Source organism: Phyllopteryx taeniolatus, chromosome 5 (genome assembly GCF_024500385.1).
Source record: "Phyllopteryx taeniolatus isolate TA_2022b chromosome 5, UOR_Ptae_1.2, whole genome shotgun sequence".
NCBI classification, from domain to species: domain Eukaryota; kingdom Metazoa; phylum Chordata; class Actinopteri; order Syngnathiformes; family Syngnathidae; genus Phyllopteryx; species Phyllopteryx taeniolatus.
In genome coordinates, this window is record NC_084506.1 from 13,389,953 (window position 1) to 13,412,735 (window position 22,783).

At 43.9% G+C, this 22,783-nt stretch overlaps 1 protein-coding gene across 5 annotated transcripts in view; it reads right to left on the reverse strand.

The window, feature by feature from the left end:
* The window catches only part of furinb (furin (paired basic amino acid cleaving enzyme) b), a 142,942-nt gene that overhangs the window by 100,191 nt on the left and 19,968 nt on the right, over nucleotides 1-22,783 (reverse strand). Inside the window, exon 2 of one of the 5 annotated variants that reach the window (XM_061772879.1) lies at nucleotides 15,927-15,973. The exons of the other annotated variants lie outside the window; for them this stretch is intronic. Coding sequence (XP_061628863.1) covers nucleotides 15,927-15,971 — 45 coding nt within the window. The 5' untranslated portion in view covers nucleotides 15,972-15,973. The remainder of the gene's footprint in view (nucleotides 1-15,926; nucleotides 15,974-22,783) is intronic. 5 annotated transcript variants of the gene reach the window in all.

The following is a 22,783-nucleotide window of genomic DNA, read 5'->3' on the forward strand; positions in this document are numbered from 1 at the left end:
TTTTCATCTAGCAGCAGGTGTTGAGGGGGCGTCCATTGTCCAGTAATTTTATTGTCAGTCTATCCAGGAAAATTGCGTCAAAGACTAAAAATAAATCAACCAAGGGCACCCTCGCATAGTGGCCCAGCTTTTCCAGGTGGGAAATGGTGACAATGGCGTCCTCTGTCGATCTGCTAGCTCTGTACACAAACTGATCTAGATCATATATGGGTGGGAAATAGGACATGATATTACGTCAAACCAGTTTCTAAAGACACTTGAAAATTGGTGTTAGAGAAACAGGTCATAGGCATTGAGGCTGCTGATGGTGTTTTTTTAGGCACCAGGTAAAGTTTACTTCAGGCACAGTGGAATGAGGGACTGCAACGGTGATGCACTGAAGATTTTAGTGAAGACCCCGGCCAGCTTGTCTGCACATTTAATGAGGACCCTTCTAGTCATTCCGTTTGGTCTGGCAGCATTCCTGGGGTTCACTGACTTCAGTGTGCACCTCACCTCAGGCTCCTGCACCGTGAGACTAGAGCCACTGCATTCTGGGGTTTGAGCTGGGGCTGCCCTTGGTCCTTCAACCTCAAAGAGTTAAAGGTGAATTGCTCTTGAGAATTTAAGCTATAGGCTTTGTTCAGTGTGTTTTTACCGCTTGTTGCAAATATAATATGCTGATGAAATCCGGGTAAGACTGATTTTAAGTCAGCATGGTTGAAATCTCCAGCTATGATGTGCACTGCAACAGGAAAACAGTTCTGCTGGCTGCTTATTGATTTGTGCAGCTCATCCATATCTAAGACAGCATTTACATTGGGTGGTACATATACGACAGTTACCATGACTAAGGTAAGTAGACGGGTTTGATTCTAACAGACATTCCAAGAGCAGGGAACAGTGGTTGTCGACGGGCTTTGACTTTTTACGCCAACTATCGTTGACAGATATATCCATAATCCCCTGCCTCCGCTCTGACTGGAGTCACATTTATTTTTGTAGCGGTGAGCCGTGAGGCCAACTAACTTGATAGCCAAGTCCGGTACTGATGGTTTCAGCTAAGGCTCTGAGGTCAACTTAATCAAGGTGAGAAAGACAAAAACTGAATACAACAACTAAAGCTTAAAGATCCAGGAGACAATCTTATGAAATATTTGTCATGTTTAGTGTAATCTAGGTATTGTTGGCTCTAAGTGTATACCTCCAGATAGCATGCAACTCTTGATTGTTGTGCCACAGAAATTTTAAACCCTACGCGTGGGTTGGTCTGTCATGAAAAAATATGTATTTCTATCTCCTGCATCTGCCAAAAGTTAAGAGTGTGAGCGCTCAGAATGTATATACAGTATGTGAAGGAGCAGACTGATACTGGTTAGTACAGTATATGAAGAAAAACAATGTGACTATCACTCAAAAGGTCTTCTCATGTTTTATTCATTGACATATCAATTCATCTGTCTGTAAATGCAAGACTGGAGGCAGGGTGTATATACTGTATACTGTGGGGGTATTGCAGTAGTGATGGAACATGGAAAGGAAATATGTGAAACAGGCTCATCTCAGTATTCTGACCTTCACTTCAAGGGCTTAGCTCAGAAAAATTTAATCTGTCAGCACATTCAAACATACAGCACAAAAAAGCCAACTCACTAGTTAAAAAAAGGAGCAGTTCTACCACACCTATGGGGGGCACAAGCCAGTGCAAACTGTAGGCCAGTCTCAAATGCAGATAAATGCAGAGGGTTGCGTCAGGAAGGGCATCCAGCTTAAAATTTTGCCAAACAAATATGAGCGTTCATCCTAACAATTCCATACCGGATCGGTTGTGGCCCGGGTTAACAACGTCCGCCACCGGCGCCGTCAACCTGCAGGGCGCCGGTGGAAATTCAGCTACTGTGGGTCGAAGAAGAGGTGGAAAGCAGGTTCTTCGGCAGAAAGAGAAGAGGAAAGCACAAAGCCTAGAACTGAATGTGGGGACTTTGAATGTTGGGACTATGACAGGAAAATCTCGGGAGATGGTTGACATGATGATTAGGAGAAAGGTTGATATATTGTGTGTCCAGGAGACCAGGTGGAAAGGCATAAAGGCTATAAGTTTAGGGGCAGGGTTTAAATTATTTTACCATGGTGTAGATGGGAAGAGAAATGGAGTCGGGTTTATTTTAAAAGAAGAGTTGGCTAAGAATGTCTTGGAGGTGAAAAGAGTATTAGATCGAGTGATGAGGTTGAAACTTGAAATTGTGGGTGTTATGTGTAATGTGATTAGTCGCTATGCCCCACAGGTAGGATGTGACCTAGAGGTGAAAGAGAAATTCTGGAAGGTGGTAGACGAAGTAGTTCTGAGCATCCCAGACAGAGATAGAGTCGTAATTGGTGCAGATTGTAATGGACATGTTGGTGAAGTTAATAGTGGTGATGAAGAAGTGATGGGTAAGTACGGCATCCAGGAAAGGAACTTGGAGAGACAGACGGTGGTAGACTTTGCAAAAAGGATGCAAATGGCTGTAGTGAACACTTTTTTCCAGAAGAGGCAGGAACATAGGGTGACCAACAAGAGCGGAGATAGAAGCACGCAGGTGGATTACATCTTGTGCAGACGATGTAATCTGAAGGAGGTTACCGACTGTAAGGTAGTGGTGGGGGAGAGTGTGGCTAGACAGCATAGGATGGAGGTGTGTAAAATGACTCTGGTGGTGGGGAGGAAGATTAGGAAGACAAAGACAGAGCAGAGAACCATGTGGTGGAAGCTGAGACAGGACGAATGTTGTGCAGCTTTTCGGGAAGAGGTGAGACAGGCTCTCGGTGGACAGGAGGAGCTTCCAGAAGACTGGACCACTGCAGCCAAGTTGATCAGAGAGGCAGGCAGGATAGTACTTGGTGTATCTTCTGGCAAGAAAGGAGAGAAGAAGACTTTGTGGTGGAACCTCACAGTACAGGAAATCATACAAGGAAAAAGGTTAGCTATGAAGAAGTGGGACACTGAGAGGACCGAGAAGAGGCGAAAGGAATACATTGAGATGCGACATAGGGCAAAGGTAGAGGTGGCAAAGGCCAAACAAGAGGCATATGATGACATGTATGCCAGGTTGGACACTAAAGAATGAGAAAATGATCTATACTGGTTGGCCAGACAGAGGGATAGAGATGGGAAGGATGTGCAGCAGGTTAGGGTGATTAAGGCTAGTGATGGAAATATTTTGACTGGTGCCAGTAGTGTGCTTGATAGATGGAAAGAATACTTCGAGGAGTTGATGAATGAGGAAAATGAGAGAGAAGGGAGAGTAGAAGAGGCAAGTGTGGTGGACCAGGAAGTGGCAATGATTAGTAAGGGGGAAGTTAGAAAGGCATAAAAGAGGATGAAAAATGGAAAGGCAGTTGGTCCTGATGACATTCCTGTGGAGGTATGGAAGCATCTAGGAGAGGTGGCTGTGGAGCTTTTGACCAGCTTGTTCAATAGAATTCTAGCGTGTGAGAAGATGCCTGAGGAATGGAGGAAAAGTGTGCTGGTGCCCATTTTTAAGAACAAGGGTGATGTGCAGAGCTGTGGGAACTATAGAGGAATAAAGTTGATGAGCCACACAATGAAGTTATGGGAAAGAGTAGTGGAGGCTAGACTTTGGACAGAAGTGAGTATTTGCAAGCAACAGTATGGTTTCATGCCTAGAAAGAGTTCATTATTTATTTACCTTGAGGATGTTGATGGAAAAGTACAGAGAAGGTCAGAAGGAGCTACATTGTGTCTTTATAGATCTAGAGAAAGCCTATGAGAGAGTACCCAGAGAGGAACTGTGATACTGCATGCGGAAGTCTGGAGTGGCAGAGAAGTATGGTAGAATAATACAGGACATGTACGAGGGCAGCAGAACAGTGGTGAGGTGTGCTGTAGGTGTGACAGAGGAGATTAAGGTGGAGGTGGGACTGTATCATGGATCAGCCCTGAGCCCCTTCCTTTTTGCAGTGGTTATGGATAGGCTGACAGATGAGGTTAGACTGGAATCTCCGTGGACCAGGATGTTTGCAGATGACATTGTGATCTACAGTGAAAGCAGGGAGCAGGTGGAGGAACAGTGGAGGCATGCAGTGAAAGCAGGGAGCAGGTGGAGGAACAGTGGAGGCTTGCACAAGATGGAGGCATGCACTGGAAAGCAGAGGAATGAAAAATTAGCCTAAGTAAGACAGAATATATGTGCATGAATGAGAGGGGTTGTGGAGGAAGAGTGAGGCTACAGGGAGAAGAGATAGCAAGGGTGGAGGACTTTAGATACTTGGGGTCAACCATCCAGAGCAATGGTGAGTGTGGTCAGGAAGTGAAGAAGCAGGTTGGAACGGGTGGAGGAAGGTGTCAGGTGTGTTATGTGACAGAAGAGTCTCTGCTAGGATGGAGGGCAAAGTTTATAAAACAGTGGTGAGGCCAGCCATGATGTACGGATTAGAGACAGTGGTACTGAAGAGACAACAGGAAGCAGAGCTGGAGGTAGCGGAAATGAAGATGTTGAGGTTCGCTCTCGGAGTGACCAGGTTGGATAAAATTAGAAATGAGCTCATCAGAGGGACAGCCAAGGTTCGATGTTTTGGAGACAAAGTTAGAGAGAGCAGACTTCAATGGTTTGGACACATCCAGAGGAGAAAAAGTGAGTATATTGGTAAAAGGATGATGAGGATGGAGCTGCCAGGCAAGAGAGCTAGAGGAAGACCAAAGAGAAGGTTGATGAATGTCGTGAGGGAAGACATGATGGCAGTTGGTGTTCGAGAGGAGGATGCAGGAGATAGGCTTACATGGAAAAGGATGACGCGCTGTGGCGACCCCTAAAGGGACAAGCCGAAAGGAAAAGAAGAAGAAGCACCACACCTGCATTTCTCTTCATTGTGAAAAATATCTGCAATAATAAAAGTTTATTCTCCTGCTCCTTTAGATGGTATCCAACAGAATAATGTCTTAAACATTTGACACCCCTGTAGCAGGGGTGTCAAACTCATTGTAGTTGAGTGGCCACATACTTGTCAAGTGGGCTTGAGCAGTAAATTCATAGCACAATAAATAAAAATAACTAGGGTTGTTGCCATCCAATCATCTGATTGGAAATCAAGGCTTATCACCTGATTTTCAGCTGATCGGTATGGGTTAAAAAAATATATTTTTAAAAATTTAAAAATTCCTCTCTTTATTTTTCCAAGTCACAATGTGATAAAATAATCATGAAGGTACAAATACATCGCCAAATGGAACAGCAATAGCTTAGTCTTATATTATACATTATAACATATTGGGTTCGTGTTATGGCATAAAAAGAAAATCGTTTTTTTTTTTCCAGAATTGCTGGGATTCTCCCAAAATGCTCGTTGTTTATTTAAGATGCAACTTTAGAAGCCCGTTGAAGAACACTTATTTGTTCAAATATGAACCCAAAGGAGACCGCACGTTAACGTGTTACGGAGTGAGTTATTTGACAAAATAAAAGCGCTATGAGGGCGTCGTTTCTCGGTGACACACAGAAGGGCCATGTCCAGGTGGAAACGGAGACGATATATTTCTGTTTCGTTTGATAAATGAGAAAAAGAAAGCTATACAGTGTAAACATACGAACATCAATGCTGAAGAATCCGAATTGAGCCAAGTCCACACAGGCTGGGTCTGGGTCTGGGTCTGCTTGCTTTTTCAGGACCTGGACAACTTAATTGAATTAATGCCACAACGAATTCTGCTGTCTATAAGAAAATTAGGCAAACGTCTTTCCGTTTACTTCTGCATGTAAAAGGGTTTATTGAATTCGGCTGTCAAGACAAGGCTATAGTTATTTTTAATTAAACAATGTTTAAATGTAAAGAGTTATTGAAATAATTGCTGATTATAAATTAAGTTAATTATTTATCAAAATAATCCCTCATTTCAAGTTGCATTTCCACAAATACCGGTAGCATTTGATGTAAATGTAGTGTACTGACTAAAATGTGTTGAACTGTATTTGTTTGAATTGCTGTTGTGAAAACTAGTTAAAAGTTTGTTTGGTTCTTTGTGTGGATGGATACTGGGGTGTCCTGCGTTCCGACGGGTCTGTGAACATTTCAGGTTTTTTTTTGTTTCAATGATTGATTGAAGGGGTGGTGCGTCCAATGGGATTGGGGGAAGGAGGTGGGTCGTGGGGAGGAAGAGCGGGAGATGCGGCGGGGAAAGGAGAGTTTTTTTGGGGGTCTGGACCTGGTTTTTCGACGCGAACGGATTTTTGACTGTTTTCAACGCGAACGGATTTACTCTTTCAAAGCCACGGGTCCTGCCTGCTCAACGCCACGGGTCCTGCCTGCTCAAGGCCACCGGGCTGCCGCTTCGATGCGACGGGATCCAGTCGCTGTGCCTACTGAAGCGTTTTGAGGGCGCGTTCCTACGACAATCGGTTTGGGTTTCTTTTCCCCAGTGAACTGAGGGTTCAACGGTTTTGTGAGTACTGCCTTTGAGCGCTACATGTGGGGGCTCGTCCGGGATTGTTATTGTTCACTAGTGTATTTGTGAGCAAAGAGAACAAAAAAAAAAGAAGAAATTCGGTCAATGTTGACCGGGGTTGTAATAGGACTGTAATCACAACACTGAGTGTGTTTTGTGTGACTGGTTTTGAAAAAAAAAAAAAAACTCAAAACAAAACATGGAGTCCGAACAAATAATCAAATGGTGTGACGACAAAGGTATTGATGTTAAGAATTCTATTGTGCTTAGTGGGGTTTCTCTTGATGTTACTGATGAGAACATTTATAAGGTACTTGATGAAGTTAAAATTTTTGGTCGCACTAAAATCAGAGGACGGTGTCTAACACGCAAGAACAACAATCAGTCTTTATTAGTTGAGACCACAGATGACATGACTAAAACTGACTTACCTGAACAGTTGGTTGCTGGGGATCCGTCAGACTTGTGGGTAGTAAGTGTCCCTGATTTTCAGACTTTCCATGTGACTAGTGACAAAAGAGGTTTCCAATCCAAGCTAGTATCATTCTTAGCCAGTGAAGGAAAGACTTTAGATGATGTGACAGGTTTGCTTAAGACCACGCCTGCCCCACCCGCTGTTCCTGACTTGAACACAGAGCTTGTCAATGCCATCTCTTTGCTTGTGGAAAAATGTCAAGCACCGCCTATGGACGGACAAGGCTATCGTAAACTTCGCTTCTTCTCGGGCATAAAGCCAACGCTACCTGGAGAAGAGAAGTATGACTCTTGGGCGGAACAGACCACCCACCTGCTGGATGAGTGGCAATGTTCTGATGTTGTCAAGAAACAGAGAATCGCTGAAAGTCTCAAAGGGCCTGCAGCAGATATTGTCCGGGGTTTAAGAGTCACTAACCCCAGTGCCACTGCCAATGAGTATCTTGAGGCCCTAGAAACAGCTTTTGGGACCACAGATAGTGCAGCTGATCTCATGGTAAAGTTCCGTAACACATTCCAGCAAGAAACTGAGAAGTTGTCAGGATACTTACTCAGGTTAGACAAACTGCTGCACGCTGTTCATCGGAAAGGTGGGATCGACGTCACTGACATGAACAGGACACGCATCGAGCAAATTGCTAGAGGTGCTCTCACTCATGATCTTGCTGCACTTCGTATAAGGATGACTTACAAGCTAAAGCCCGCTCCAAGCTTCACAGAGCTCCTTCGTGAGGTAAGAGACGAAGAGGGGATGGTTCTTGAAAGAGAAAGAGTGAAGAATGTTGTTTCTTCATCTGCAGTTAAGTGTTCAGGTTGTGCTACGGCGTCAGTGGTGTCAAAACAACCAGAGTCTGCACCATCAGTAGCTGTTGGAGTGGAGACCGACCATGCCATAGAGAGACTGAAGAAGGAAATTCAGGGGCTTAAAAGTGATATTGCACGTCTGCTATCTGTCTCTGTCGCCACATCAGAAAGTCCACCACAGCATGCAATCCAGAACCACACTCAAAAAGCTGCTGTAAAATATGCAAGTGGGAAAGAGAGAACTCCCAGATTTCAATATGGTGCAGATGTTTTTTGCTACAAATGTGGTGAAGATGGTCATTTTCAGCAGGAGTGTGAAAACCCAGAGAATCTCCGAAAAGTAAATAAGCGTCTCCTGAAAGCAAAACAGCTGATGGGAAACTTCCCAGGAGCTCAGTAAAGGAACGGCCTGATGCTCTGGAGAGAACACGTTCCACAAAGTGTGATACGCTAAAAGAAAGCTAGGCTGATTTGCCAGAGGGTTTAATTGGACCTAGTTCTGTTGTTCCTGTACAAGTTGAGGGCATCTACGCCAAAGCTTTGCTTGATAGTGGGTCCCAAGTTACCCTGCTGTACCGCTCCTTTTATGACAAGTATCTGAAACACCTGCCCTTGACCCCTATTGAGTGCTTGGAGATTTGGGGCCTCAGTGCAGACCGATATCCATATGATGGTTATATGTGTTTGAAACTTGAGTTTGCTGGAGATGTAGTGGGTGTAGCTAAGACCATAGAAACACTTGTGCTTGTGTATCCAGACCCAGCCATGAAAGGTGAGATTTCTAATGTGGTTGGCACAAACACCTCCATAGTTCGGAGCTTATTTCATTCCTGCAAGACACAAAACGGAGATAATTTCTTACATAACATGTCTGTTCACCCAGCAATAAGAGAGGCTTATGAGCACCCCAGATGACACAGCTGACCTAAAAAGAGGAATAGTCTGGTTCACTCGAGAGAAGCCCTTAGTGCTGTCTCCTGGTGGCGTTGCAAAAGTGGTTGGCGTGCCAAAATTTGCGGGGGGGTTTTCTGGTCAGGCTGTTCTTGTAGAACGCCCAGAGGAGGGTTACTTCCCTGAAGAACTGTTAGTGATGCCTGTTGTTGATAAAGCAAGCGCTGTTCATTGTCGTCGTATCACAGTAACTTTGAGAAATGTATCAAATCATTCTGTGACATTGAAACGTGGTATGCAAATTGCTCATTTGCACAGGGTGGATGTAATAAATGCAGTCCCTAAAAAGAAGTCCTCTTAGCCGTCCACATCTCAACTATCCCCTCGTCTTTCAACTTCGCAGATTCTCCTGTGCCTCCTGAGTGGAAGGAGAGGCTGTGTCAGAGAATGATGGAAAGGAAAGAGGTTTTCTCCTGTAGTGAGTTTGACGTTGGTTGTGCAAAGAGCACACAACACAGCATTCGAGTGACGGAGGACAAACGATTCAGAGAACGCTCTAGACGCTTACCTCCAAAGGATTTGGAGGATGTGAGAAAACATTTAAATGATTTGAAAGAAGCTGGAATAATTTCAGAGTCTAGAAGCCCTTATGCGTCACCTATCGTTGTGGTCCGCAAAAAAATGGGACCATACGTATCTGCGTGGATTACAGGACATTAAATAGGAGAACAATTCCTGACCAGTATACAGTCCCACGTGTGGAGGATGCCCTGACATGCCTGAGTGGTAGCAAATGGTTCAGCGTGCTTGATCTCCGAAGTGGCTACTATCAGATCCCTTTATGTGATGCTGACAAAGAAAAAACGGCATTTACCTGTCCGGCAGGATTTTATCAATTTGAGAGAATGCCACAAGGCATCTGCGGAGCAACAGCCACGTTTCAGCGTATCATGGAAAGGACGGTTGGTGATATGAATCTGCTGGAAGTGTTAGTGTACCTTGATGATGTCATTGTTTTCAGGAGAACAATGGAGGAACATGAGCAGCGCCTTCTTAAAGTGCTTGACAGATTAAAGGAAGAGGGACTTAAATTATCTTTGGATAAATGTCAGTTCTGCTGTCCCTCTGTAACCTATCTTGGGCATGTCGTTTCTAGCAATGGCATTGCTACTGATCCTTCAAAGATCGAAGCTGTGAAGTCGTGGCCACGCCCAGAGAACATCACTGCTCTCCGTTCTTTTCTTGGGTTTTGCGGATACTACCGACGGTTTGTGAAAGATTTTTCCAGAGTCTGTCATCCGCTCAATCAGCTACTGCAGGGCTGCATTGTGACTGGAAGGCCAGGAGGAAAGACTAAAATGGAAAAGAACAACAAAGAGAAAGAGAACTCAAAAACAGAGTGGTACCACCCCTCAGAGCCGTTTGGGGCAAGGTGGAATGAAGACTGTGAGAAAGCTTTTGAGAAATTAAAGGTCAGTCTTACAGAATCACCTGTCCTAGTAATCGCAAACCCAAATTTGGCTTATGTTCTGCATGTTGATGCAAGTAGAGAAGGCTTAGGAGGTGTCCTCTATCAGGACCAAGGAGAAGGTTTGCGCCCGGTTGCATTTGTAAGTAGGAGCCTCTCTCCGTCAGAAAAAAATTATCCCACGCATAAACTTGAATTTCTGGCTTTAAAATGGGCTGTCACTACCAAGCTGCATGATTATCTCTACGGAGTCAAGTTTGAGGTTCACATAGACAATAACCCGTTAACATATGTCTTAACCACTGCTAAGTTGGACGCAACGGGACATAGATGGTTAGCGGAGCTATCAATGTATGATTTCAGCCTGAAATATCGCTCTGGAAAACAAAACATTGATGCAGATGCATTGTCACGGCGTCCTCATGCTGACAGCGATGTGTCTGGTGAAGAGGAAGTGTCCATGTCTCCTACCAGCGTCCAAGCTGTCTGTCACATGTCGTCAATTAGAACACCTCATCCTCACCGTTGCAGAGCTGTGGATCTCCTGGGCTCATCCAAGCATGCTGTACCCAGAGCTTATTGTAGTGTGTTATCTGTAAGCACTCAGCCACTGCCCCAAATGTCTTTAGCTGACATCTCACATTCTCAGCAGGAAGACCCATGCATCGGAGAAGTGTGGTGTGCTGTTGTGCAGAACTTTGCGCACCGGGCTAACAAACGAAAACATCCGGATGTGTCATTGTTGTTAAAAGAGTGGGAAAAGTTAAAGGTCAAGGACTCTGTACTGTACCGAATCAGTAAGCCTCCCAACAAACCAGTTCGACAACAACTCTTACTCCCACAGAAGTTCAGAGAAACTGTTCTTCAGTCTTTGCATGACCAGTCAGGTCACCTTGGGTTTGACAAAACCTATGGGTTGGTGCGAGAGAGATTTTACTGGCCTCGTATGAAAACACAGGTTGAGACGTATTGTAAAAATTGTCCAAGGTGTATTCAGAGAAAAACGCTGCCCAAGAGAGCTGCTGAGTTGTCACATCTTACCAGTGAGGGGCCGATGGATCTTGTCTGTATGGATTTCTTGACAATTGAGCCTGACTCCAGAAACATTTGTAATGTGCTTGTAGTTACAGATCACTACACACGTTATGCTCAAGCTTTTGCGACTAAGGATCAAAAGGCGTCAACAGTTGCTAAGGTCCTGTGGGAACAATATTTTGTCCACTATGGTCTACCGAAGCGAGTACACTCGGATCAAGGCAGAGATTTCGAGAGCCGCCTCATTCATGAACTGTTGAGTATGCTTGGTATAAAGAAGTCTAGAACCACACCCTACCACCCGCAGGGTGACCCGCAACCTGAGCGTTTCAATAGAACTCTTCTCAACATGCTCGGTACTCTTGATGCACAGGACAAAAGTAAATGGAGTAAATACATCAGTCAGCTGGTGCATGCATACAACTGCACGCTAAATGAGTCAACAGGCCACTCGCCATATTTTCTCATGTTCGGTCGAGAGGCTAGACTGCCAGTAGATGTGGCATTTGGAGTCTCAAGTGATGGTACATCCACCAAGTCCTATCTGAAATACGTCAAAAACATGAAACGAGAATTACAGACTGCCTACCAGCTCGCCGAGAGCATGGCTAGAAAATAAAATGAAGGGAACAAACAACGCTACGATCAGAGAGTTCGTTTCTGTCCATTAGTCTCTGGTGACAGGGTGTTAATCAGAAATCTTGGACTGCAAGGAAAACACAAGCTAGCTGATCGTTGGAAAGCTACACCATACGTTGTGGAGAGTCAACTCCCTGGTTTGCCTGTGTTCAAGTTGAAGCCAGAGAATGGACAAGGCTCTAACAAAGTATTGCACCGAAATCACATTCTGCCCATTGGACAGGAAGTGAAATTGAATGTGGAAAAGAACGAAGATACACTTCAACGCAAAAGGAGAGCCAGCAAAAGACTTAAAGCAAAGAGGGCTGAAAACTGTAATCTTTCTGGTGTACCAGCGCTTGATCATGTTGAAAAGATTGAGTCTGCATCTGACTCAGAAGAGGATGAAATGGGTGTGTGGTATGATTATCACTCCATATGTGAGTCAAGACAACCGGAAGCTCAGGAAACTGTTCAATCAGAACCTGTCAGCATGGATTTGGATCAAGTTGTCCCTCCAATTAACCAAGAGATGGATGAGGTTAAAGTTGAGGCATCTGCGGCAACAGATGACGATGGATCCGTAGTGCAAGATGAGACTTTTGAAAGTACTGTTGATACTGGAAGGGACACTGACGCACAGACATTCGATGTAACGACTGCGAGACAAGACAGTGTTACAGAGAGTTCAGACGAGGCACGACGGCCTCAAAGACTGAAAAGGGTTCTTACCCGACTAACCTATGACTTGTTAGGGAGTCCAAGCTCTGTGGCAGTTAGTACTCATACTGTCTCTCTAGCTAAGGTTGATGATAAGACAGATGGCTTATCTCCATCACCTTTGAGGTACAAGAGCACTTTTTATAAGTGGATTGGTTTGAGAGGGGAGTGTTTATCCTGTTCATAAAAGGTTATGTTGTTATACATGTCATGAGGGCATGACCATTTTTTTTTTGTGGGGGGAGTGTAGTGTACTGACTAAAATGTGTTGAACTGTATTTGTTTGAATTGCTGTTGTGAAAACTAGTTAAAAGTTTGTTTGGTTCTTTGTGTGGATGGATACTGGGGTGTCCTGCGTTCCGAGGGGTCTGTGAACATTTCAGGTTTTTTTTTGTTTTAATGATTGATTGAAGGGGTGGTGCGTCCAATGGGATTGGGGGAAGGAGGTGGGTCGTGGGGAGGAAGAGCGGGAGATACGGCGGGGAAAGGAGAGTTTTTTTGGGGGTCTGGACCTGGTTTTTCGACGCGAACGGATTTTTGACTGTTTTCAACGCGAACGGATTTTTGACTGTTTTCAACGCGAACAGATTTACTCTTTCAAAGCCATGGGTCCTGCCTGCTCAACGCCACGGGTCCTGCCTGCTCAAGGCCACCGGGCTGCCGCTTCGACGCTACAGGATCCAGTCGCTGTGCCTACTGAAGCGTTTTGAGGGCGCGTTCCTACGACAATCGGTTTGGGTTTCTTTTCCCCAGTGAACTGAGGGTTCAACGGTTTTGTGAGTACTGCCTTTGAGGGCTACATAAAGTATACTGAATAAACTGCCTTACTCTTTCATGCTATGCCATTTCACACAGTGCCTGATACATTTATATTTGAGACAAATCTGCTTATGCAGTACCATACATAGACTGTGTGCACAAAATATTCACAAGGAGAATGAAATGGGAACAAACACTCTGAAAGTACACTGCGTTCATCCCTGACTCTGAGCAGCATTCATTCCACACAGCATACGTTCTTCATTCAAGCAGAGGAGGATCTGGCTTTTAAATGTGTGTGTGTGTGTGTGTCTGCGTGCGTGTGTGTATTTGTGTGTGAGAGGGAGATAACAGATGTACAACAATATAACAGAGAGAAAGAGAGATGCTTTCCTTTAATGACAGCACATCACCACCATTGTGTGAACGAGGAAGGCAGAGTGCCATATATTCCATTTTAATGCAGCAGTTTACATTTACATATTTACAGTACATTGTTAAATGTATAGTTGCAATTTATAATCTGACAGACAAAGCAGCAGTTCTTGAATATGTGTTACCTATCAGAGGAACCTTCATGTCTTTTTTCTTTAAGCAGCATAAAGCAGCTGTTGTATATTGTAGGATTTGAGTATTGCCAAGTGGTAACAGAAATTATTGAGTGGTGCAAGGCTGTCTATGACAATTATTCTTTGGAAAAAGGCGGGTGAAGTTTCAGTTGAATTAATAAGAATCATCATTTTCCACATAAAAGAAAAATCACTGAAAACATGCCAGGGCTAAAAGGGAACATTGTTTGTACTCACCGAAAAAGATAATTTACAGTGGGAGGAAAAAGTATGTGAAACCTATGTAATTTCTTAAATTTCTGTATAAATTGGTCATAAAATGAAGTTTGATGGCCATCTACATCACCAGTATAAACAAACTGTGTGCTTAAACTAAGACCAAACCATTAGATTTTTTTCACATTTCTATACAACCCCAATTCCAATGAAATTGGGATGTTGTGTTAAACATAAATAAAAACAGAATACAATGATTTGCAAATCATGTTCAACCTATATTTAATTGAATACACTACAAAGACAAGATATTTAATGTTCAAACTGATAAACTTTATTGTTTTTAGCAAATAATCATTAACTTAGAATTTTATGGCTGCAACACATTCAAAAAAAGCTGGGACAGGGTCATGTTTACCCCTGTGTTACATCATCTTTTCTTTTAACAACATTCAATAAACGTTTGGGAACTGAGGACAGTAATTGTTGAAGCTTTGTAGGTGGAATTCTTTCCCATTCTTGCTTGATGTACAGCTTCAGCTGTTCAACAGTCCGGGGTCTCTTTTGTCGTATTTTACGCTTTACAATGCGCCACACATTTACAATGGGAGAGAGGTCTGGACTGCAGGCAAGCCAGTCTAGTACCAGCACTCTTTTACTATGAAGCCACGTTGTTGTAACACGTACAGACTGTGGTTTGGCATTGTCTTGCTGAAATAAACAGAGGGGTCCATGAAAAAGACGTTGCTTGGATGGCACCATGTTTCTCCAAAACCTGTATGTACCTTCCAGCATTAATGTTGCCTTTTTTGCCACCTGTCCCAGCTTTTTGGGAATGTGTTGCAGCCATAAAATTCTAAGTTAATGATTATTTGCTAAAAACACTAAGTTTTATCAGTTTGAACATTAAATATCTTGTCTTTGTAGTGTATTAAATTAAATATAGGTTGAACATGATTTGCAAATCATTGTATTCTGTTTTTTGTAAAAACCCCAATTCCAATAAAGTTGGGACATTGTGTAAAACATAAAACAGAATAGTATGATTTGCAATTCCTTGCCCATTTATTTTGAATTGAATACACTACAAAGACAAGATATTTCCTTTTCAAACTTTGCTTATTTGCAAATATTCATTAATTTTAAATTTGATGCCTGCAACATGTTCTAAATAAGCTGGGAAGGGGCATGTTTACTACTGTGTTATATTCACCTTTCCTTTTAACAACACTCAAAATGCATTTGGGAACTGAGGACACTAAGTGCTGACGCTTTTTAGATGGAATTCTTTCCCATTCTTGCCTGATGTACAACTTCAGTAGCTCAACAGTAGAGGGTCTCCAATGTCGTATTTTGCACTTCATAATGCGTGTTGTGTATATTGGTTTTGGATAAAACGTAATTTATTTAAGAAATAAATTAATCGAAGGTGAACACCTGTGTTCATTTCCGGGTTAGTTCGATTGACGTTTTAAGGTCACAATCAAACTGTCTCATAAAGGGCACGACATCTCTTTTTTATATGCGTAAAATTTAGGAAAAGTAATGAAAAACCTCTTAGCAGTCACATAATCTGAAGGTTGCTACATTTATGAAATACGAGTCCTCGATTACAGAGGTTTCTTGTTGTAACTCAAAACACACACAAAACACAAGGAGTGGAATTTTATAGAACATTTAATGAAATCTTCAAGGGATCTATAAGGAAAAAGACAGAGGGGTCTAACTACAAAAAGAAAACACTACTAATAAGGCTAATAGAAAGAAACTGGCATACGAAAAGGGAAATAGGACATCGTGTGTTACTGGGCTAAAAATGCGCACGTGGACTGGGTTGAGTCGTAGCGAGAGAGTGAGCGAGAGCAAAGGTGGGATTTGTGTGAAAAGAGAATTTTCCCCCAAATTATAAGGCACTAATATTGTACATTCTGACAACCACTGTTGTTCTACTCACAACCGTAGATGCGCTGGTCTTTGGGGATGGTCTTTCTCCGTGCATCTCTGGAGAAAAACGAAGCAGGTGTGGTTGAATAAGGTACACAAAAATAAAACAAAAAGAGCTGTCACAAGAATGTTGTTGTCCCATCAGGATGTGCTCATAACTTTCCTGCCGACTGAACTTGTGGCGGGCCCCGTTCTTGCTCGCAACTGTGTGCGTGACAGGTACAGAATGCCGGTAGTTGCTTACTGAGGCTCCGCCAACAGATCACACCTGGGAAAAGCCTTCGAAGCCCCATTTTCTTCTTGGTCCGGAGGTCACTCGCGCCCACTTGGTTGCACGAAAGGACAAAGAAAAAGCAAGGGGAAGGCGGTTGGCTGAAGCCACCCCCGTAGCTGGAGAGATTCGCCAGGAAGAACCAAGAAGCAAGAAACAAGAGCAGAGGCGGGAGTCAAAGGTTAAATACCCAGGAGGTGTGTCTAAGAGACGCGGGAAACTGGAGAAGACCACGCCCATCGACTTGAATTTCAGTCTACAATTTAGCCATAAAAATGGTGTAAAAATCATATATTGATATAAAGTACTCCCAACTTTGTACTCTTACTCATGGATCAAGCATATAGAATGATTGCTTGAACTTTAGTCTTGGCAGATCAACTGCTTATTATTCAACCCAACATTTGGTACTGTTTGGCTTCAAATCAAGACAAACAGTTATCAAAGTCTCGCAGCTGGACCTGTAAAGCTGACACAATAACATAGACGCCAAGGCATACATTTGGAATATTTCTACAGAGTTCCTAAAATATCAAAACAGACATTTTTCTTCAGTTAAAGAAACTTTAGATGAGAGTCCACAGGTTTTGCAGTAACTCTCAACTGCCAGCGGGTGTCGGTAGTGCTACAGTAATTGTTCCCAGAGGTCCTGAGTTCCATCATTAGTCCCTGAGGGCCTTGCCTGCATTTCAAAGGAGCAAATGGTTCTTTTGAAATTACTTTGAACAGCAGGTTTGTCACATTCTTGGTCATCAAGTCAGTGTCCAGAAAAAGGTTTTTGTTGGTGGGACCCTTCAGACTGGCGGGGGTTAACTGTAATTAGTTTAGCGTCCGGGTAAGAAAACAGCTTTCCTGTGTCTCTACTTTGATAAGTGGACCAGGCCTCCCTTAGACGTTTGGTGTATACAGACCACTTAGCGGGGCGGCGGAGACAGGTATGCAGAGCATTCCGAGATTGGGGTTGTGGGTGCCATCTGGTCGACCTCCTGTCCGGTACAATGCGCCATACATTTTCAATGGGAGACAGGTCTGGACTGCTGGCAGGTCAGCCTCATGCTCGCACTCTTTTACTACGAAGTCATTCTTTTATAACGTGCAGAATGTGGCTTGGAATTGTTGGCGTCCTTGAAAAAGAAGTTGCTTGGATGACAGCATATGTTGCTCCAAACTCTCTATGTACCTTTGAGCATTAATGGTGCCTTCACAGATGTCCAAGTTACAAATGCCATGGACACTAACAAACCACTATACCACCAAAGATGCTGGCTTGTGAATTTTGCACTGATAACAATCCTCTTTGGCCAGAAGGACACGACGTCTATGATTTCCCAAAACAACTAGTCAGACCACGGCACACTTTTTCACTTTGCGTCAGTCCATCTCAAATCAGCTTGGGCCCAGATAAGCCAGCAGCGTTTCTGGGTGTTGTTGATATACAATATGGCTTTCGCTTTTCATGGTTGAGTTTTTACTTGCATTTGTAGATGTAGCAACGAACTGTGTTAACTGAGAGTGGTTTTCTGCAGTCTTCCTGAGCCCATGTGGCAATATCCTTTACACAATGAATACAGTTTTCAATGGAGTAACATCTATATATAATGAACAAAAATATAAAGGCAACACTTTTGTTTTTGCTCCCATTTTTCACAAGCTGGACTCAAAGATCTAAAACGTTTTATACATACACAAAAGGCAATTTCCCGCAAATATTGTTCACAAATCTGTCTAAATCTGTGTTAGTGAGCATTTCTCCTTTGTCGAGATAATCCATCCCACCTCACAGATATGGCATATCAAGATGCTGATTACACAGGATGATTATTGCACAGGTGTGGCCTTAGGCTGGCGACAATAAAAGGCCACTCTGAAATGTGCAGTTTTGCTTCATTGTGGGGGTCTGGAGGGTCAGAAAACCAGTCAGTATCTGGTGTAACCACCATTTGCCTCACACCGTGCAACACATCTCCGTCGTATAGAGTTGATCAGGTTGTTGATTGTGGCCTGTGGAATGTTGATTCACTCCTCTTCAATGGGTGTGCAAAGTTTCTGGATATTGGCAGGAACTGGAACACACTATCGTATACGCCGATCCAGAGCATCCCAAACATGCTCAATGGGTGACATGTCCGGGGAGTATGCTGGCTATGCAAGAACTGGGATGTTTTCAGCTTCCAGGAATTGTGTACAGATCCTTGCAACATGTGGCCGTGCATTACCATGCTGCAACATGAGGTGATGGTCATGGATGAATGGCACAACAATGGGCCTCAGGATCTTGTCACGGTATTTCTGTGCATTGAAAATGCCATCAATAAAATGCACCTGTGTTCGTTGCCCATGACATACGCCTGCCCACACCATAACCCCACCGCCACCATGGGCCACTCGATCCACAACGTTGACATCAGCAAACCGCTCACCCACACGACGCTGTCTGCCATCTGCCCTGAACAGTAAAAACTGTGATTCATCCGTGAAGAGAACACCTCTCCAACGTGCCAGATGTGATTGAATGTGAGCATTCGCCCACTCAAGTCTGGTACGACGACGAACTGCATTCAGGTCGAGACCCCGATGAGGATGACGAGCATGCAGATGAGCTTCCTTGAGAAGGTTTCTGACCGTTTGTGCCGAAATTCTTTGGTTATGCAAACCGATTGTTACAGCAGCTGTCCGGGTGGCTGGTCTCAGACGATCTTGGAGGTGAACATGCTGCTGAACATTAAATTCACGGGCAACAGCTCTGGTGGACATTCCTGCAGTCAACATGCCAATTGCACGCTCCCTCAGAACTCGCGACATCTGTGGCATTGTGCTATGTGATAAAACTGCATATTTCAGAGTGGCCTTTTATTGGGGCCAGTCTAAGGCACACCTGTGCAATAATCATGCTGTCTAATCAGCATCTTGATATGCCACACCTGTGAGGTGGGATGGATCAGCTTGACAAAGGAGAAATGCTCACTTATACAGATTTAGACAGATTTATGAACAATATTTGAGGGAAATTGCCTTTTGTGTATGTAGAAAAAGTTTTAGATCTTGGAGTCCAGCTCACGAAAAATGGGAGCAAAAACAAGTGTTGCCTTTATATTTTTGTTCAGTGTACTTAAAGCTCAAAGTTTGTGTGTCCGTTTTCAAAGAAGCGCCCTCCTGCATGCCCCCGAACGTTCCGGCATGCCCCCGCATGCCTCTGCACGTTCTGGTACGCCCCCGCATTCCCCTGCAGGTTCTGGTACGCCCCCCGCATGCCCCTGCACGTTCTGGCACGCCCCCGCACGCTCCGGCACGTTCCCGCACGACTTCCAAGCTTTCAACGCCCTCTTTAAATACTAAACTATGAATACATATCATGGCAGGTAATTCTTACTATTACATGCGACCAAGGACATGTAAAAACATGCAGAAACATGTACTATAAAGAATTCTTTATACTCGTGCGGACGCCGACCGCGCTGACGTCACTGCGGCTATCCCGCACGCAGTTTGCCTTGATACTCGAGCGCAACCCACACGCACTGTTTTGAAAGTGTGCTGCAGTTCTCCTCCAAGTCAGGGTTGTCGCTACAGCTCTTATTGGCTAAAACGCCACAGGGTGGAGTTTCCTCTGCATTTTTGGGACATTTCCGGTAGCCGTTTTTACTTTCCTTTCCGTAACAAGGAACAAAGCAACAACAATGGCGACTGTGGAACAGAGTCTGCTAGAACAAATGGACCTAGATGACCAGATGATACATTTAATTACGGTGCAAAATCGATTGAGAAGGTGGCTGCGTAGGTGCGATGTGGAACCGGGAGGAACGCTGATTACATCATCACAGCATGTGACTAAAACGGACCAATCACGACAAAAACGTGCAGGAATGCTCAAAAGCGTGAAAGAAAATGTTCCCGCTCCAGAAAGCTCCCTGAAAACGGGCACACAAACCCTGAGCTTTAAGTATATAGATGTTGCCTAACGTGCTTGAAGCTATTAAAATCACAGGTCCTTCTAAAGGTGAGACAGCAGTTCTTCCCCGAATACCATTTTATAATGATTTACCAATTCAATTCAGAAGGCTTCAGTTTCCAATATCAATTTGTTTTGCAATGAGTATCAACAAGTCACAAGGTCAGTCTCTGAAAGTTGCTGGATTGGATTTGCATTCTCCATGTTTTTCTCATGATCAGTTTTATGTTGGTGGCTCAAGGGTTGGCAGATCTAATGATTTGTGTATACTGGCAGAGAATAAGATGACAAAAAATATTGTCTTTCCTGAAGCATTGCAATTAAAGCTTGAACTGTTTGATGTGTACAATATTATTGCATGTGAACTATTCATGAGGTCTGGAGTATTGGGCTTTCCGCAGGAACTAGAGGGTTAAGGCGCCCGCAGGGCACCAAACCCGCTAGTTGAAAACTTATGGTCTGAGGGACTGAAGGCCACATACATTCAATGCTGGTTTTCGGCCTTGCTGATTACGTGCAGAGATTTCAGATATTATGGACCGTAGTTGAGGAAATCCCTAAATTCGTTGCAATTGTACGTTGAGAAACATTCTTAAACGTGCAGCCGTGGCTCATCGCCTGCCACCATAGGGGATCTAGGTTCAAGACCCCGACTGGACCATCCGCCAACATCCCCCGGACTCACGACTGTGGTGTCCTTGAGCAAGACACTGATACCCCGAAATGCTCCCCGGGCGCTTCAGTTGCCCCCTGCTCCAGTGTGTTCCACTAACATGTGTATGTGTTCACTCTGATGGGTTAAATGCAGAGAACAAATTTTGCGTGCATGCATGCATGTTCATGACAATAAAAAATGATTATTCTTCTTCTTCTTCTAAACTGTTGAACGATTTGCTCATGCAGTTTTTCAAAGGGGCTGCTTGTGAACAACTGGAATGCTCATTTTATACCCAAATCATGACACTCACCTGTTTCCAATTAACCTGTTCACATGTGGAATGTTCCAAACGTGTTTTTTTTATTTTTTAAGCAGTCCTCAACTTTCCCTATCTTTTGTTGCTGCTGTCCCAGCTTGTGATGCAGGCATCAAATTCAAAATGACAGAATATTTTCCGAAAAACAATAATGTTCATCAGTTCATCTTGTAGTGTATTTAATTCAATATAGGTTGAAAAGAATTGTATTTTGGCGGCACGGTGGACGACTGGTTAGCACGTCTGCCTCACAGTTCTGAGGACCGGACTTCAAATCCCGGCCCCGCCTGTCTGGAGTTTGCATGTTCTCCCTGTGCCTGCGTGGGTTTTCTCCGGGTACTCCGGTTTCCTCCCACATCCCAAAAACATGCAGGGTAGGTTAATTGAAGACTCTAAATTGCCCGTAGGTGTGAATGTGAGTGTGAATGGTTGTTTTTTTCTATGTGCCCTGCGATTGGCTGGCGACCAGTTCAGGGTGTATCCCGCCTCTTGCCCAAAGATAGCTGGGATAGGCTCCAGCACGCCCGAGGACCCGAGTGAGGATAAGCGGAACGGAAGATAGATGAATGAATGAATGAATGAATGAATGAATAATTGTAGTTTGTTATTATTTACATTTCACACAATGTCTACAAAGCCCTGTAGTTGCAGATCAGATGTGCACAACAATCAGGATAGGTTTTGGCCCATTTGTCTTTAAAAAATTGTTGCAGTTCAGCAAAGTTTCCTAGGATGTCTAGTGTGAATAGCTCTCGAGGTCATGCCACAGCATCTCAATCGGATTGAGTTCAGGACCTTGACTGGACCACTCCAGAACATGTATTTTCTTCTTCTGTAGCTATTGCTGTTGATTTTCTTCTGTGTTTGGGATCATTGTCCTGTTGCAACACCCATCTTTTGAGCTTCAACTGTTGGACAGATGGCCTCAAGTTCTTCTGCTAAATATTTTCCTAAACATGTAAATTAATTTTTCCATTGATGACAGCAAGCTGTCCAGGCCCTGAGGAAGAAAAACATGTGCATACCATGATGCTCCCCCCACCATGCTTCACAGTTGGGATAAGGATTTGATGTTGGTGTGCTGTCCCATTTTTCCTCCACACATGGCGTTGTGTGTTCCTCCGAAACAACTTTGGTTTCATCTGTCCACAAAATATTTTACCAATAGTGCTGTGGAACATCCAATTAATGCAGCCCTATGGGGGGCACAAGCCAGTGCAAACTGTAGGCCGGTCCCAAGCCCGGCTAAATGCAGAGGGTTGCGTCAGGAAAGGATTCCAGCTTAAAACTTTGCCAAACAAATATGACCGTTCATCAAAAGAATTTCCATACCGGATCGGTCGTGGCCAGGATTAATAACGTCTGCCACCGGCGGCGTCAACCTGCAGGGCGCCGTTGGAAATTCAGCTACTGTGGGTCGCAGTCGAAGAAGAAGAGGTGGAGAGCGGGTTCTCCGGCAGAAAGAGAAGAGGAAAGCACAGAGCCTAGAACTGAATGTGGGGACTTTGAATGTTGAGACTATGCATTTTGCAGGAAACACCTTCACAGCTACAATTTAACATTTTCAGTCAACTAACATAGCTAGGTACCTGATTTCAAGAACTGACCACAGAAAAATTTTTTCTGAGAGACAGCAGTAGTGCTTCTGGTCAAAACAGAAACCATTCAGATGA